At 46.5% G+C, this 17,908-nt stretch overlaps 1 protein-coding gene across 1 annotated transcript in view; it reads left to right on the top strand.

The window, feature by feature from the left end:
• Positions 1-17,908, top strand: part of LOC120838243 (RNA-binding protein 33-like) — an 83,615-nt gene that overhangs the window by 8,513 nt on the left and 57,194 nt on the right. The window contains exons 5-7 of the mRNA XM_040500172.1: positions 351-432; positions 7,581-7,905; positions 11,257-11,384. Coding sequence (XP_040356106.1) covers positions 351-432; positions 7,581-7,905; positions 11,257-11,384 — 535 coding nt within the window. The remainder of the gene's footprint in view (positions 1-350; positions 433-7,580; positions 7,906-11,256; positions 11,385-17,908) is intronic.

Here is a 17,908-nt window from a genome sequence, read left to right as displayed (position 1 = left end):
CGTCACAAAACATTGCGACGTCCCGCAACCCCGACGTCGCAATGTCAAAGGACTCCGTGGTGTCACAACGTCGCATTACTATGATGTCACAGATTCACACCACTCGCATGATGTCACACTGTCATCTGACATCCCATGACCTCACGACTCTGACTTCGCAGTGTGACATTACGTCACAATGTCGCATGACGCTATGGCATTACATGACTGCGACGGGACTTCACGATGTCGTAGTCACGACGCCCCACTGACGTCGTGCGACGTCACTAGCAGTGCCCAGTTCATTGGTAACGCGTTCGGTGTACCCTGGTCTTTGCCGGGACGATGGAGCTGGGGGAAATCTTTCTCAGGGGAAACGAGGACGAGGACGTCCTGGACGTGGCTGTGGACCCCGACTTCGACTCCCTCATCCAGGAGTCCGAAGACCTGGAAGTGAGTCGCCTTTTCTGCCCCTCGGCGACGTCGATCTCGACACGTCGTGGCGAGCTGCCAAGGGAACACTTTGAAAACTTTCTGCGGTCTGCGTCTGCATTCTGGAGACGTTCGCTACTCGAGGGTGGGGACTGGCTGTTACTAGTGTTGCCTAGATAAAAGTAGAATGAAAAGGATATGGGGCCAGTGTTTTGCGAATCCCGGCGGAGAGGCGAAATTGAGTCTTGCGGTCGTCTAGCGATTTTTTAGACACCTAGATGTTAAAAATATTACGTTACATTATAAAATGTGTTGTTGACAGTAAATGCATAAAGGTAGCGCATGCAGCGGCAGAGGGAAAGGAATTTAAGAAGCCTAAAACAAATAACCACTTCGTGGGATGGCAACATTTTTGACATTGCTTATTTGGACGTCTTTGCGGGACCGTCACTTTTACCATAGATTTCCCATATAATCCAGAAATTTTGGATGCTGTCCAACACACTCGTAGACTTTTCAGACTTGGTTTGCACAGTAGAGAAGCTAGTTTGAGGTTTTAGCCGGGCTCTTTCTATTCAGACTTTTTACGCCTCTCAGAATTGAATTTGGAGGATGAGAGCTTACCATCTTATAAAGATACTGTGTAAAGTAACTCCGGTTTGGAATCTGGAACTGCCGGAATGTCGCGGAAGCGGACATGCCAAAGTGAAACCCAGTGGAACTAAGGTGACAGCGTTTTACCTTCAGTATTTCCATTTGATGCTTCTAAACCTAAACAGCTTGCAAGCACCGTACGTGCTGCTGCTAGATAGTTAAGAAAACCTTGACCCTTTCATTATACTATTCCTTTGCAAACAAAACCTAACCATAGGAAGCCTCTTTTGAGTAAAAAAATGGCTGCATGTATGGTTATTCTGCCAAACACATTTAAACATGGTAGCTTTATACAGCCATCGTTTGCAAAAAGTGTTTTCAAATAACCTGAAATTTTATTAAAATGCTTTTAATGTTCCACAAGTCTTTTTTTACTTTGGCATTGTTATTGCAGTGATTAATGCAATTTCACCTCACAAGAACAGAGTGTGGCAACCGTTGGTGGCACTGCAGTGGCTGTCATGGTGGTTTTTGTTGCTCTTGGCGGCGTTGCTGCTTGCGACGCCGAGTCACCACGTCCCGGGCTCGCCGGTGTCCGGATGGCTGCTGGGCACACTGCTGACGTTTTGCCGCCGCTGCAGCGAAACGTCACTGCATCAGTGTTTTGCACGCCCATGCAAGCCGGCCGTTTGTGTGCTGCTTTTGCGTGCCGTCGTTTCCGCCTTTTATTCTGAAGACCCTGACCTTGAGGCAGACGCCAGCATTTTGGTGGCGTTGTGAAGGCTAGAGGCTAACTGCTGCATGCAGAGAAGCTGGCTTTTGTATGGAAAAAAAGTTATGTTCAACGTCATTAGATTAGCTCAGTTACGAAACTGCTCATAGATGTTGCATGCATGAGCAGTACCCCTCCTCACTCACCACGACTCGCCTTCTGTCGTTCGACACACCGGACAGCTGCTATGGTAACTGCTGTGAATTCTATGGAATACATACGTTTCGAAGCACAGTGTCCAGATGGAATTCCACCGTACTCTATGGAAAACTCAGTTTGTAAATAAAAATCTAGATGGCGCTTGGAACAACGGGAGGCGCAGTGATGTGATTGCTGCGCCAATTGCGCCAAACTGCGCCAAGGGGCTAACCTTGCTACATCCTGCTACATTTCGCCGAAATATGGGTAATCTGTGCCAAGCCTGCGCCAAAGGACCAATTTCGGTCGCCTTTCAAAACCGAAACTAAACTGAGTACCGTAACTGAGCATGCGTGAGCTAGGTGGCGCAAGCGAGCCCCCGACAGAAAGTATGCTGCATCAATCGTCCATCCGGTCTCGCATGGTTTTTCTCGCCGTTCCTCATTTCGCGCTCTCGTGGGTCTCGTCCCGCATCTCCTGCATCCTCTTGAAAATATTTTAACAATAGATGCAAGCGTATATGGACGCCCCGACGCTAGCTTGCCGGGTACCAGCCATGCCGTCATGTTGTAAAACGAAACCACGTTTTTTGCGCATTGGGAGTATATACTTTGTGATCTGAAGCACTCGCTTCTGAAAGAAACGGCCGTGGCAAAACTATTTTTGGTCCCTGCCTACCAGTCGCCGTGGTTATGACTTCGGGTGTTCCTGTCCACACATTGCTGCAGATATGGCGCTTCCTAAAGTGAAACGTAGGGACCGCTGCAGGGTAACGAGCAATCCTGTCCTTGTTGAAATTAAACGCTACTACAAAAATCCCTCTAGCTCAAAGACTGTTGTGTCGAAGTACTGTTTACGTAGGTTTCTCTCGGTGGGATTTCTTTTGAGAGGGACCCCGGTACGTGAAAAGTCTGTCGCAAAAGAAAGTTTAAAGGGACAATGAAATGACTTTACTTTTTCCAGATAACTTTTACATTAAACCGTCAATGTTCACTGAATGCCGAACAGGCATCCGTTTTCGTCTCGGTTTATTAACTTCTACACGAAAAATTAATGAAATATCAACTTTTTCTTTCTCTCCAACTGACCGCAAAACAAGCTGTGACTTACGCTGTTTCCGGAACCGGAAGTTCTCTCGGCAGTAGGAGAATGGGAGCGTTAGCGGCGACGAGTTGGGGTGCGCCGGTAGGTTTTACTGCGCTGATGTCACCGACGTATTTTCTGAATCGGCGCCTCTCATCGCCGCATCGCAGCTGAGTGAAATTCAATGAGATATGTTGCGCTGCAGCGACAGCATGTGACTAGTCCCATACGCCGGTATGCCTGTTGGGAAGCGCGGCGAGTCTTCCAGTGAAGACTTCAGAAGTCAACCCAACTGCCATTGTTGGCAAAAGGCGGCCCGTGTCAGTCGTTTGCAAAGCGACGTAGATGGAAACAAATTGCCACGGCGTATTTCGCGGCCTCGGAGATGCAGGATCGAGCCGACGTTTAAAAAGATACGTTTGAACTACGAGTGTCAGCAAGAGCCACGTATACCTGTTCACACTCGGAGCGGATGCGCGCGTTTGATGGAAGTGCTGTATTCGCGCTGTTGGTAAGCGCTTTGGGACCGATCTTTTACGATTGCAACTCGATACTGATGCGACACTCGGCAAAGAAAGGTTGGACCGGCATTGCATGTATACCTCCCATGAACTGTTATAGCTCGACAGTGACGTGCAGTCTGTCAGAATAAAAATGGCATACCAATAACAAAGTGTACATACCGTGTCACGAAGGTAATCCATACGGCGTTTATTTCAGCTCTATATCACACAAAACAAGAAGATAGAATCAACGAGAGTCCCTTTTCGACGAGTGTTCGTCAACACTGCCTCGGAAAACAAGGGAAAGAGATTGACCTCACCTCTTAATCTAAAATTGAAGTCACCAATCAAACTATAATACGGGAAGGGTCCACAAGGGTAGCGCGCGCATATTCCATTCAGCACGCCAGCCGGTCGTAGGCAGACGGTCTTGCGACGAAGCAACGCTGCACCGAGTCGGAGTGCCTGCTAGGCCTATATTCTGAGCAGCTCGCTTCGTCGGAGTCGTTGGATTCGTGACCATTGTCGCTCTTCTTGGGTGTTTGTGGATCCAGCGTTCTTGTTCGTCGTGGTCTGTATTAAGTACTTTTTTTCTTGCTGCTTGAAGTCGGCACACGCTAGAAGAACACGTAGAAAAATAAACGTTCGGTCAGTCAGAGTTTTGAGAGGAAGGATATCAAAGGAAATAAACGTTCGTTGTGACCCAAGTAACTGAAGTCGGCCCTGCCCTACTGCGCACGCGCAGTAGTTGCTTCGTTTACCACACGATAAATGGCGCTTGGCTCTCAGCATTATCAAATTTGGCAATTTTCGCCACACATCTCTAATTATGCTACAAAATGTGGATCTGATTATTATTTAACAAAACTTGTAGGAAACATTCGTCGGCTATTTATTGTTTACGATCGCGGTGCTGGTGAGGTAGGCTCTTACCCAATAGGCGTTGTGGATTCAGCTGATGTGCTCCGTTTCCGCGGATGCATCGTAGTGAAAAGGCGAAGGAAAGAAGGCGCAAAAGAGTCCAGTTTTCTTTTAAAAGTTCTATAGCAAATAATTTTTTCTGGCTCCCTATTTTTGGGTATTTCTGTTTCTTTTCACACCTTTTACGACGTGCGGTGGAAGAAATTTGATTTTAAAATCATTTCATGGTCCCTTTAAGACAAGTTAGCTACAGCAAAAAAAGGCAATGTCTGCACGCTGAACCCGCACAGCGCGCTTGTTTATCTTGAGTTCAGTTGTTGCACAAAGCGCTCCAAGAACTTTTTGACCCTGACTCGCGATGTCTTGCATTGATGCGGTCAGGTTCTTTTTTTTTATTAGCTTTATTGTTCTTGTTTTGTTTGCGCTTTTTAACCTTTTAAATTAGCATGTGCCTCACATACTGGCCTGGCAAGCACGCGCCGCTGAACTGTTTTTCTTTTTTTTTTATGCTGGATTGTTACATTTTGCATACAATTTTTAGGGACCAGATGGCGACAAAGCGGAGTGGCAGAGTTTCGGTTTCGATCGAACAGCCGTCTCCGTTCGCACAACGAAGTGTGTGCAACTGCATGCTGCCGAAGTTGCCCTCACGTGCATGTGAACATGATTGCACGACAGAGGTACCAGCCGGGACGCTTGCAATCCATTGCTTTACATTTGCTTGCTTCTGACAAAAATCTGGCATGTCGGGAACCAGTAAAACAGTGGGAGACGTTTTGGAATTGCTCGGCAATGTCTACAGCACTGTACACTTGTGGGATGCCTCAACGTCTCTTTGGAGACATTGAAAGTGGACATTCATTACTTGCCGAAAGCTAAGCGAGGCTTGCAGCAGCCTTGCAGAAAGTTTCAACATGCAAAAGGAAAAGCACCCACCAGTCGTACTGCACCTTTTTCATATGTACAGTTTCGTATTGCATTGCAGTAGTTATGTGTTTCAGCAGTTGGATACTGCTTCAATTTATTATATTCTATAACGAGTGAAGTTTCTGCTTTCATATTTACTGCTAAGCTGGTCATTTTCAAATAAATTTAATATGGGCAATTTGGTTCTTATTTATCTATAGCGGGTACATATATATATATGTATCATTTAATTGAAGCATTGCAAAATATGTTGTGTCATTGACATTTAAGTTAACAACTTGAAAGACTCCCAGGTCGTCTAACTTGACCATAATTTGTTTATTGTGGCGAGCAAAGTGCCCTTCCTTTGTCCAGCACTTAAAACAAATATTTTTATTTTTATAAAAAAATCTGCTCCAAAAGCCACTTTTTGCTACTCCGAAACACTGTTTTGGCTGCTCCAAAAGCCACTTTTGCTGCTCCAAAACACTTTTGGCTGCTCCAAAAGGTGCTCCAAAATGGCTTAGGACAATCACATCACTGGAGGCGGACTGAAGTGAGAAAGGGGGGGTTCCGTCCAAGGGTTCAGAGCCGTTTTGAAACTTGTACCTTGCCGAAGATGGCCTCGTCACCTGCAGAAAAGACAAACAGCGCACGCAGTGATGTGATTGCTGCACAAAATGCGCCAAGGGACTAACTCTGCTACATCCTGCTACATTTTGCCACAATATGGCTAATCTGCGCCAAAGGACCAATCTTGCTCGCCTTTCAAAAACTAAACTAAACTGAGAACCGTAATTGAGCATGCGTTGGCTAGGTGGCACAAAACACCGCCCGACACAAAGTACCCCACATCAATCGTCTATGCGGTCTTGCATGATTTTTCCCACTGTCTCGCGTTTCGCGCTCTCGTCGTCTCAAAAATCTCGTCGCGCATCTTCCTTTCTTATTTTTTATTTTTTTAATTTTTTAGCGATAGACGCAGGCGTGTGCGGACACTCCGATGTTAGTGTGCTGGGTTCCAGACATGCCGTCATGCTGTGAAACAAAACCATGTTTTTGCACGGCGAGAGTTACTTTGTGAGCTGAAGCGCACGCGCGACCACAGTGCCGTTTTCGCGCAACGTCGTGTGTTGCCGTCCCCACGTCGCTGTAGGTATGCCGCTTTTTAAACTTTAACGTATCGACATTCCTGCTCCTGTTTAAATCATACGCTGCTATAAAAATCCCTCTTTAACTCAATGACTGCTGTGTCGAAGTATTGATTACCTAGGTTTTTCTCGGTGGGCTTTCTTCCGAGAGGGACCCCGGTACGTGAAAAATCTGCCGTGAAAGAAAGTTGGTGACGAGAAGTGAGCTAAAGCAAAGAAGGCAATGTCTGCACGCTGAACCTGCACAGCGCACTTGTTTGTCTCGAGTTCAGTCGTTGCACAAAGCGCTCCAAGAACTTTTCGACCTGGCTCACAATGTCTTGCATCGATACACTCTGCTTCTTTTTTTCTGTGTGTTTAGCTTGTACCTTGCCCGCCGGCCTGGCGAGCTTGCGCCGCTGGACTGTTTATTGTCGTATTCTGGACGGTTACATTTTGTACATGTATACTATTTTGGGAACCAGTTGGCGACGGAGCGGAGTGGCATGGTTTCGGTCGAACAGCCGTTGTCTTCGCTCGCGCGACGAAGCACGTCTAACTGCAAGCCTGTCAAAGTTGCCCTCACGTGCATGTGAGCATGATTGCATGAGAGGAACCAGCCAGGACGCTTGCAAGCCATTGTTTTACGTTTGCTTACTTTTTATAAAAATCTGCCACGTTGGGAACCAGCAAAACGAAAGCAAGTGTTTTTTTTTTGTTGTTTTTTTTCGGAATTGCTTGGCAACGCCTACAGCACTAAATACTTGTGGGATGTCTCAGCAGCAAAAACACAAGCAGCGAATTTCGCCCCAACACGTCACACCACAACACAACACAAAGTGCCCTTCATTTGTCCAGCAGTTAAAACAAATATTTATTTTTCAAAGAATATATGCTCCAAAAGTCACTTTTTCTGCTCCGAAACACTGTTTTGGCTGCTCCAAAGGCCACTTTTGCTGCTCCAAAAGGTGCTCCAAAATGGGTTAGGCCAATCACATCACTGTGCACGGTAAACGGGGACTAAAGGAAGTGCAAACAGCACAAGCGCTGACTCTCAACTGAACTTTAATCACATGAAAACAAAACAAAGAAAACAGAAAAACCTGCCCCGGAACTGCGCAGAGCCAGGGCAGCGTGCGGCCAGCACGCACCACTCGGCCGCCGCCTTCGCCGTCGACGCGGATGGATCCCAAGCAGGGCCCACCCCCGGAGGTGCCGGCCACGCCCCCCAGGAGCGAGCCTGCCGCGTCCCCCGCCTCGAGCAGCGTGGAGAGGGGACGGGGCTCCCGCGGGGGCGAAGCCAGCGTCGCGGAGGAAGAGGAGGACGACGAGGAAGATGACGAGAGCGTGACGGAGGAGCGCCGCCGGGGCCGCTTCAGGGCGGAGCGCCGGGCGGGCCTCGGCGGCTCTGCGGCCAAGAAGAGGCAAGGCATCCCGGACTCCCTGGGTGAGCGCTCATGGAGAGCCTGGCTGTGATTGACCCTACGGTTACAAGGTGCAGTCGGAAAGTTCCGAGACTGATTGAATTTGTAGCGTAAAAAGAGAGGGCAGCATGGGGATATGCTTGCAGCGGTCTAATGCGGGGACATGCCAAAGCCCGTCGTTTTGTCAACATTTAGAGCCGAGCTATGCAAATTTATGCTATCATTTGCATGAGCATAATGGCGATTTCACGATAGACTGTAAAACCAGTGGGAGAGAGAGAGAGTGAACGTCAATTCTGCAACAAACTCGGCTAACCTGAAAGAGGGACCTTTAAAATCATTCGGCGGAATTAACGTCAAAAAGCAGTGAATCGTGTGAACCTTTTTTAGTAGCACTCACATTTCAAGAATGGCAGAACGTCACTGGAAGACAAAGGGAGGTCAAAGAAGGTTGCTCTTCCTTCGTTTTCCCGCGATGTTCTGCCTCTCTGAAGCGCAAGTGCTACTCAAAACACTTTGCACAATTCACTGCTTTTTGACATAAGCCTGCCGAATAATTTTAAAGGTCTGTTTTAGATTTGCCGAGTTTGACGCAGAAATAATGTTTGCTCTCGCTCTGGTTTGCAGTCTATGGTGAAATTGCCACTGTGCATGTGGTCATAAAAGCTCGTCTAGCGCAGCTTCTGAGGTTCACAGAAAGATGCCATGTAGCATAATGACGCAGCAAGGTTTTTGCTTTCGACTGCCACGCTTGCATCACCGTGCTGCCTTTTCCTTCTACGCTTCAAGACCAGTTTTGGAAATTTTTGATGGCACCTTGTACAGTTCGTTTCAAATGGGATATCCTGTCTGAGGGAACCCTCCACACTTATGCATCCGTGGCTTAGTTTGCATCCAACGAATTAGGTAACATGCACCTGTCATATGCCTACTTCAGTTATGCATACAGGAGGTAATGCGCTAACAAGTGTGATTTATCGCGTGTGGAACACGTGTGGAACAGCAAATACAGTTAACGAGGGTGCTGTTATCTCTATATACGTGTTTACTCCACCGGGTTTTTCAACGGAGGCTCTCGAGAATTCCTGCCACTAAAATGTTATAATTAAAATAAGAACACCGACTTGACATAACAGAAAAAACAACTTCATTAGACGTCTCGCTTCCCATGCGGGAGACATCATCAGTAGTTACACAGCAAATGCAGGGTTCAACCTCAACTCAACGCTATTTATCACGAATGTTGAGCGTTGAGTTGAGGTTGAACCCTGCATTTGCTGTGTAACTACTGATGATGCCTCGCGCATGGGAGGCGAAACCTCTAATGAAGTTGTTTTTTCTGTTAGTCAAGTCGGTGTTCTTATTTTAATTATGACGTCTCCCGGCTTTTGGAGTATTTTTTGCATAAAATGTTATAAACAAAAAAAACTTTTGAATTGAGTTGTTAGTGATGGATTACTTCAGGGATATCAAAAGTACTAATTAGCTAACTAATTAATTAATGCTTACCGATTTGCTTTTAAATTACTAAACATAAACATATTGTTTCAGTTAAAAACTTGCTGTCATCGAAAATTCCTAAATCGGTCAATTTTCAAAAGGCTTAAAGCAGGTATGAGGCGGGGGCTGAGCTAAAGATTGCACTCGTGCAGCAGGCACAGAGTGAGCGTCGCAAAAATGCGGATGGTGTTCTTATCGTCTGCGTTCACTTGTCACCAGCAAGTTTGGGTAGCTCAAAAAAATCCGCAGCTTTCCACCACGGTGCGTGAACGAGCGACAAAGATAGCTGTTGTTGCGCGTAATAACACCCGCCTTTATGCGTGTCTTCATTTACTCAATCACGCACTTGTGTCCACTGAGGTAGGTAGGAAATGTGACGCACACAGGAGTCCCTGCCCAAGACTAAATCGAGACAGCTGCCATGAAAGGGGAACACAGGCTAGTGATTTAACTCCCGAGTTACTCGAGCGACCGGAATGAAATTTGTAGGCGAGATTTAACGACAGATGTATGTGTATCGTGCAAACTTTCAGCTCTCTAGGACAATTTCGCATACTTGCATAAGACACTCTTTTGACTGCTAGAATATAAAGTGGGGGATGTAGGACTTTGGGCTGTCTAGTTTTTATAACTCGAATGTAAATATTTTAGGAAGAGTTATTACCCCAAAATATGAGATGCCTATCTGTGCAATATGAATTTTTGAAATTTTTTCTAAATAAGGACTTTAACGTAAAACAAAATAAAGTAGATAGCCCAATTGCCCAGTAAATTTCAGTTCAGACACATCTTGATGGTGGTATCAGAATACTTTTACCTTCGAACAAAAGATTCCTTCGTATGAAATTTGCAGCAAAAAGTGGAACTAACAAAAATGCATTTCAACATTGAACTCTTTGTTAACTGCCTCACAATGTGTTGAAAAAATTTTATGTCAACGTAACTACTCTATGGTTTTCAAATTCAGTGTAAGGGTGTAAATTAGTTTCTAAAACCGAAGACATAAAATTTAAAAAATAAACTTAAAAAAAGATATATAGGCCCATGTCCCCCCTTATAAGTGGTGGGTTGCTTTACACTTGGTAGTACGCACAAATTGAGGTCTACAGTGCAGAATTTTTAGTTTCATCCCCCGCCAACCATAGAAGACATTGCCACCTTGCAAGAGCCAAGTGCATGTGCTTTGCCTGGCTCCACAGTGTGATGCACGCGTGAGTGCGTGTAGCGCTGCGAATGCTGCCAAGGAATTCCTATAATGACTCTCACTAAAAACTGCCAGGGGGGGGTGCAATGGGAAAACTGTGTTGCACCCCCCCTTTAAAGGGGGAGTGCAACGATTTCCAGACTTGGGTCAAAAATTTGTGGAAGTTTCCCTCTGACACTTCTGAAGTAAAGAACAGAAAACCGATTTCACCTGCGTGTCCTAGTTGTTGCGTAAAATAAATATAAATATTGGCATTCCTGGCAGGCCTCAACTCACTCCCAGTGTTCAGGGTCCCACCTGGTCGCACTCCTAGTGACGTAATTCGGGGTGAGGTTCCCGTGTGCTCTTTCGGAGGACGCTTCCTCCCTCTCTCTGCGTACATTAGCGGGCGTTATGCTGCTGCTTAGAGCCAAGCGAGGTCACGTAAGCTTCTCTCCTAAGTTCCTTCGGCTGCCACTCGCAACTGCAGGTGGGGGAAAAAGCTCGACTTTTGATTCGCGATTATGCAGTGGAATCGCAACATTTTTTAATGAGAGATGTTTTCGCTGTCCTCCGGGACACGATAAAACATTGTAAAAATGACGAGATGCAAATTCTTTTAACCTTAAAATCGTTGCACCTAAAGATGGCTTATCACTTTACGGTCTGTGGTTCCTCTTCTTTCGTGCAGACTCGGTGATCAGCGCTGAGGACGCAGCCAAGGTGGATGCCTACATGAGCCGGGAGGACGAGAGGAGGCGGGCCGGGCGCCACGGCAGAGGGCGGGGCTCCCAGGGGTTCCGCCCCCACCAGCAAAAGGTCTTTCGTGTTCCCTCCTCCGCTGTCGCGCAATCCCTGCCCTTCGGCATTCCTGTTTCTGTGGTCCTTTGGAAAGATGCTAAAATGGATCCCGAGACCGTGTCTTTACGGCAGGAACTCGGTCTACGAGGCCTTGGGAATCTAGAAGACCCGAAATTAAAATCGTGCGTTGCCATTTTTTTTTTATTAAAAGTGCCACCAAACGTTGCATTACGCCATTTCTGAGATATAGGGTGGTACACGCGGGCCTTCCGCCGTAAAGCGAGTCGGGAGACTCAGCGTTTGCACATACAAAGCTCAAAACTTTCACCGGATGTGCACTGTGCGGATCACTTTTACCCCGTGAAATTTCAAGGCATAGTTAGGCATAGTTTGCCCTGTTAAAAACGAGGGCAAAACACTCTTCAAAGTCAAGGTCGGGTGCACTTTCAGACGATCGGGTTAGCGACGACATCTGCTTGCAGCGCCTTCTCCTGATAGGCGTAGCGAGCAGACGACGCACTACGTTGTCCGCTCGCTGCGTTTATCGAAAGATGGCGCCACGAGTAAATAGCGTTGCTAACTGCGTCATCTGCAAACGCACCCAATCTTGACTTTGTCAAGTTTCTCGCTAATATATCTCTAAATATTTTGTGGTAAAACTGACATGCACAGTGCGCATCCGGTGAAAGTTCGAGATTTCCATGTGCAGGCGCCGATTGTTTTGGCTCGTTTTACATCGGGAGATCTGCTCGAGACACCCTATGAGTCAGAGAGAGGGGTGTGCCACGATGAGCTTGCGTCATAAAAAGATGACCTTAAAATCCACTTGTGACAGAACGGGAACGGCTGGGAGGTCCTTCGGTTGCTCGGCTCCAGCACGAGACACCTTCGACAGTACTTTGCGGTCTCGTGAGCTTGGAATGTGTATGTGCAGCCATAGTACGCCGGAAGGCGACATGGGCACGCTGAAGCTTGGGTATTTGAACAAGACGCCCCGCTGTTCTTGTCTTCTTGGGTGGAGAAAAGAAGAAGACGTTGTGGGTTACACGTGTGGATGAAGCTCCCGGGGACGAGCCTTTCCGCAGGGTCCTTCTGACCAAATATTTTTTCCCACAAATATCGGTGTTCCCCCGCACGTTCGGCAGTGCCAGTACAAAGCATTACGAGCTGCTCCCTCGAATTGTGGATGCAGCAAGTCTGCTTTTGACAGCTTGAGTGCTCTTTTCTGATTCACTGGACGGTGGTGCATGGCCATTCTTAGTTGGTGGAGTGATTTGTCTTCTTAATTGCCAGAATGGACAAAATTCTAGCCTATTAAATAGGCGCCTGGCCCTTTGCACTTTGCTCCATTCTTTAGAGAAGCAAGCGGCTTCTAGCCGCACGAAACTGAGCAATGACAGGTTCGTGACGCCCTTAGCCGTCCTGGGGCTACACGCGCAGTGCACTGAAGGGAGCTGTGTGTTTTTATGCCGGTCTGTAGACTGGGCAACCCGTGGAACCTCCTTTTGTGATAGAGATGGGACTTGCAGTTGTTCCCCTGAAATGAGAAATTCTCAGTATGGGAGCTCGACTCGTAAGCTCAAACTGATTATGTTTGGGGTTTCGTGTTTTCGCAGCTGATTGTTGTTGTTTTTTGTTTGTTTGGGGGTGTTTTTTTAAGGCTTAATGTTTTTGTGTCAATTTTCGGTGTCCCACACAAAGTCTGCTTTAATCTGGGATAGTCTCGAAGAACGGGACACGGGCACGGGATTCCCCGACCCCGAGAATAAGTATAAAATTGCCCTCGGTCATGGATGAAGGTTTTTCGTGCAGGGTTTATCTTTATCAAGGACAGCTCCAATTCAGGGTTTTTCCAATTTCTCCGATTTTGATAAAACCTGCTCGAGGGTTAGTTTTCGGTGTTTATTTGTTTTTATTTTTTTATTTCGTACCCACATTGACCAGTCAGCACCTCCTAGAAAAGAAGGCCGTAGCGCTCTTCTTGTGACGTTGCAAAGGAAGGCCATTGGGGGTGCGCGTCGAAGTGAAGGCAACGTGCTTGGAGCGACCGTCGTAACGCTCTTTTAGCCACATGCGCGTGTCTTATTAGCTAAAATGAAAGCTGCAGATAGCAACAGGTCTAGAAAATATTTTATTACATGGGCGAAACATTACACCGCTAAATAATCGGTACAAAATGGCACAAGGTATGGGTATGAGACGTCTATAGAAAAATGTGATTGTTTTAAGTGGAAAACATTGAGTCACACAATTATTGCTGTAGGATTGCGTATTTTATACAGAAATACTTCGACGAAATGCCGAGACACGCAGTGATTGGACACAGCAAAACAGATCACTGTTAAAAATCAGGTAGACGTAGTCAACGCGGACACGGCTAGACAAGTATCACTTACGATCATGTAAGCGATGTTATCGCGTGCAGTCACTGAATTCTTGCATCATGTCCCGGCCACATGATAAAATTGATGCAATTTCTATCGAATAACGTTATAGGGTCGACAAATCAGCTCGCGACGCTTGTATAATCACTCAAGACCGCGAGCTGATTAAATCTTGTATCTTTTGATGAACGTATATTAACTTTTCCGTGTGACAGGGGTACAAAACTTACTATTTACAGTCAACTAATTTACTTCTCCCTATGAGCTCGAGCTGCCTTAGAACAAAATATAACTTATTTTGTATGCAATAATAGTATTACCTTAAGGGGGGGGCTGTCCCTTGGAGGGTCTACTTTTTAGGTACTGGTGCTCTTTCAATGAAATTGGCAGGGTATATTAGGCATGCAAACTTGGGAAGCTACACCAACTTTCAGCTGAAAAGGTCAATGTCGTGCCAAGTTACAGCCTCATATATCAAAAATATTATACAACTAGTAGTGCCGAGGGAAAAAAAACGTTCAGCCTTTCCACTCTCGTAAAGAAGGAAGACCAGCAGAGCTGTACTCAATACACTGTGTGCTTCTTCTTCGTCATCGTCTGTTTTTCGTGCTGTTTCCTGCGATGAATTCCCACCAACGCGCCTAACTATCTATTTGTCTATTATAGCTGGAAAGGTTGCCGCCATCTATGAGCAATGGCGGCAACCAGACTGGTTGTGTGCTTGCCGCCGTCGCTTATAGATGGCAGTAGCTGCCCAGGTAGGCTTGTGTCGACATGCACAAACACGATCCTGGGGAACCTAGCCCTAACAGCTGGGCTGTAAGACTATCGTTACAATATAGTACCAAAATGTCACAATTTGTTTGCTTGGATATAAGGACGAGTGACTAAACTAATCGGTAATGTGTTTCAAATAATTTTCAAGTGTCATATGTGGCGTTAAAGTAAATTCGAAAAAGGGGTTCATTTCATTCATTTTTTTCTGTTACAAAAGTCTCCTTTTTCTCGCTAAAGAAATAACAATCTTGAAAAAGTAAGCACATAGTCGAGTTCTCCAGTAAGTTTTACTCCAGAAAAACCGCACAGTCGTTATAAAAATACTTCAGCCATCGAACAATAGTTTTTGAGAAATTAAAAAATAGTCAAAACATGAAGCTGAGGAAAACGCGTTTGAAAATCCATATTGTGTTCCACTTTAAATGGCGCTTGCCACTTGAATTAAAATGCTCCAGAAGCATACATCAGTCTCTGCTCTGCATTGTTTTTCTGTGCTTTGGCCGCAGCTTCCATCTTTTGTCTCTTGTGCAATCCTTGGATGACTCGAGTGCCTTCATTTGGGCCTTTGCAACCTTCGTCCGAGTGACCTTCACAGCCTGTGATGTCTGGTGGCTCCCTGGCTCAAAGCCTCGAGGACCCAGATTGAAGACTGTGAGAGCCACGGCACACTTAGAGAAGCGACCTTTGGGCACCTCTTTCAAATAGGCATTGAAAGAATCATTCGCCATCCGGGTTTTAATCTGGGAACATCTTTCAAGCAAATGCCTCTGTGACAGGCGGTTGTACAAGGACACTAGCTCCTTCGCTATCTTTTTGGAGAGGGCTGGCTTATGTGGCCGAGATGCTGGTGATTCTGTCGCTTCCTCGAGGACCTTGCTTCGGTTCAAGTGGCACCAGGAGTCCGTCCCAGTGGAACAAGCAATATGAATTGGCTCTTCGTCGGAGGGGTACAAATGCAGGAGACTGGCATACACTCCACACTGCATGGGGTATAGGGTCACGTGGCAGGTTTGAGCGAATCAGAGTTCCTTCTTCACCAGTGTGGCCAAAAAGAGAGCGTGTAGTGTTGTTTCCCATGGGGTTTCACGTTTGGTGCGCACTCTGTCTCAGAAGAAGCTCTATACCGAAAGAGGGAGGCTTAAGCACTCTTTCCGATGAGGGGTGCCTGTCTGTGCTAGGCCTAATGAACACAGAGCGAGCGTGCTTTGAGAGTGGCAAATTTGTACGACCACAAGCATTTTTACGAAGTTCGCTCGGCTGCCGGTACGTCACAAATAATTTATTTCAGAGTAAATACTTTATTTACAGGAATAAAATATTTTGACAGCATTCTTCAGGAGTTACAAACTGATTGGACTACTTTTCAAAAACATGACTTTTTTTAAAATTTTAAGGCCTGTTAAGTTAATACAGTTAAGATTCTAGTATAAACATGGTAAAGGCAATAAAATGGCATTAGTATAAATAAGCACTAACAACGCACTTTGTATAACCACCCAAACTTGTTATTCACCTTCCGGTGAACACTAGAATATTACCACGCATATTTACAAATGTTGACGCAACTGCACAAGGATAACGACGAAGAACAAGATTCCACTCTAACTCGAAATAATAATTAAAAAAAAAAAAACTGCACCACTTTACTCGCGTCCCACATGACCAAGAAAGCCCGTAAATAAGTTGTTTCTCACCTGTCGATCGTATTCATACGTCCCCCATTATCTGGCACGAAAACATTTGAACACAAACTCCAAGAAGCCTCTCTCTGTTGAGAGAGAGGTCTACCGATAATCGACCAGTGTCATCGTTGAGTAGTTGACACACATGTCACTCAAACTGTAGCAGATCTGCAAATCCACATAAATGCCTTAGTATCAAGCAAACACAAAAAAAGTACCCGAGACTGCGGTGACCACAGAAAAACGACGGGAAGAAAGATGAAAAGAACCACACACGAGAGCAGCGGCAGCAATGTGGGAGGCTTAACATTGTCGACTTATCCCTTGCTTTTGTGCGCTCCCTGCGGCGATGAATGGATTTTTTCCGGTTCCCTTCCTTTCTGAAAGTCTCAGCGTTCCTTTTTAGACAGTCAGCAGCTCACACACAACGTAAATTTACCAGAAGCAGAGCCCATACGAGGGAAGAAAATGTCACATCAGAGCCGATTCATTCAAAAAGTGTGGGGAGCTGTGGAAGTGAACATAGTCCCGTGGTTATGGGGATAATCATAAATATAAAATTGGTACTTTTAACCTTGGTAGCGCATTGTATATTCTGTTTATATTATATATAGAATAAATTGTACAAGATTGCACTTTTAAAACATGTATTAATGTGGGATAAATGTGCACTAACACCATCGCGCCGCTCGACAAGAAACATTGTTTTCACGTCGGTGCCAGATATTTTCTTACGTAGTTGCGCCATGGCATTCTTTCTCCGACATTGTGACGTAACCACTCGGAGCGGTTCGGCCTTCTTTTCTAGGAGGTGTTGGACCAGTGGAACATTACAGAAGAGGAGGAGGGGTGGGGGCATAAAAGCATAGACAATACTATGGCAATATTGCCGCGCGCAAGGCTGAGAAAGCAACGCTCGGTCACGGTCCTCCAGAAAGTTCCCGTTTATTCATGTACCGCACGTAACTTCTATCATTTATCCCTGCTTTTGTTTTCTAGAAAGTGCGTATTCATTCTCGCCCCGATCACGCGACGCTCGAACCGCTTTCGCCGAATCTTCGAGATAGCGGCACACACTAGATAAGAGGCCGCCCGCGACCTTGTCGAGTCAGTCTCGCCCTAGCGCTCGATTCTGCTGACACGCCGACTTCGACGCCCGCGACGCTCTGCTTTCTTCTGTTTCCTTCCTTATTTTCGGCACAAGTTCGCCACATTAAACGTTTATTTCTCCCTGTTTATTTCCTGTTTTCTTTTGGTCACCAACCGTGACATTTTGGTGGAGGTGCGGGGTACCGCATGCCCGTACAGCGTTCCCCTCCCGGGGCCCGCAGTGCAAGCCCGATTCCAAGCCCTGTGACAAGACCACTCAACGCGGAACCTGAAACTCGGACCAGTCGCCGAACCCAAGGTCTACACCCGGAATACGGACTTCTGCCACCCAGGACCAGGCAGCCTACGAGGCCGACGATGGACGACCAGCAATCGCAGTCCCCGACCGCCGCCGCCGTCGTCTACCTGCCTGTTGCCCAGCGAACCCCGACGACCTTCCATGGCGAGACCCACGAAGACGTAGAGGACTGGCTCCTGCACTACGAACGTGTAGCACGCCATAATGGATGGACCACTGAGCAGCGCCTCCAAAACCTCTACTTCTCCTTGGAGGGTACCGCGAGGCAGTGGTTCGAGAACCACGAGGCGT

The sequence above is a fragment of the Ixodes scapularis genome, unplaced genomic scaffold (assembly GCF_016920785.2).
Source record: "Ixodes scapularis isolate PalLabHiFi unplaced genomic scaffold, ASM1692078v2 PGA_scaffold43__4_contigs__length_2004386, whole genome shotgun sequence".
In the NCBI taxonomy this organism is placed as follows: domain Eukaryota; kingdom Metazoa; phylum Arthropoda; class Arachnida; order Ixodida; family Ixodidae; genus Ixodes; species Ixodes scapularis.
The sequence above is the reverse complement of the archived record's forward strand: the minus strand, read 5'-3'. Positions and strand labels throughout refer to the sequence as shown.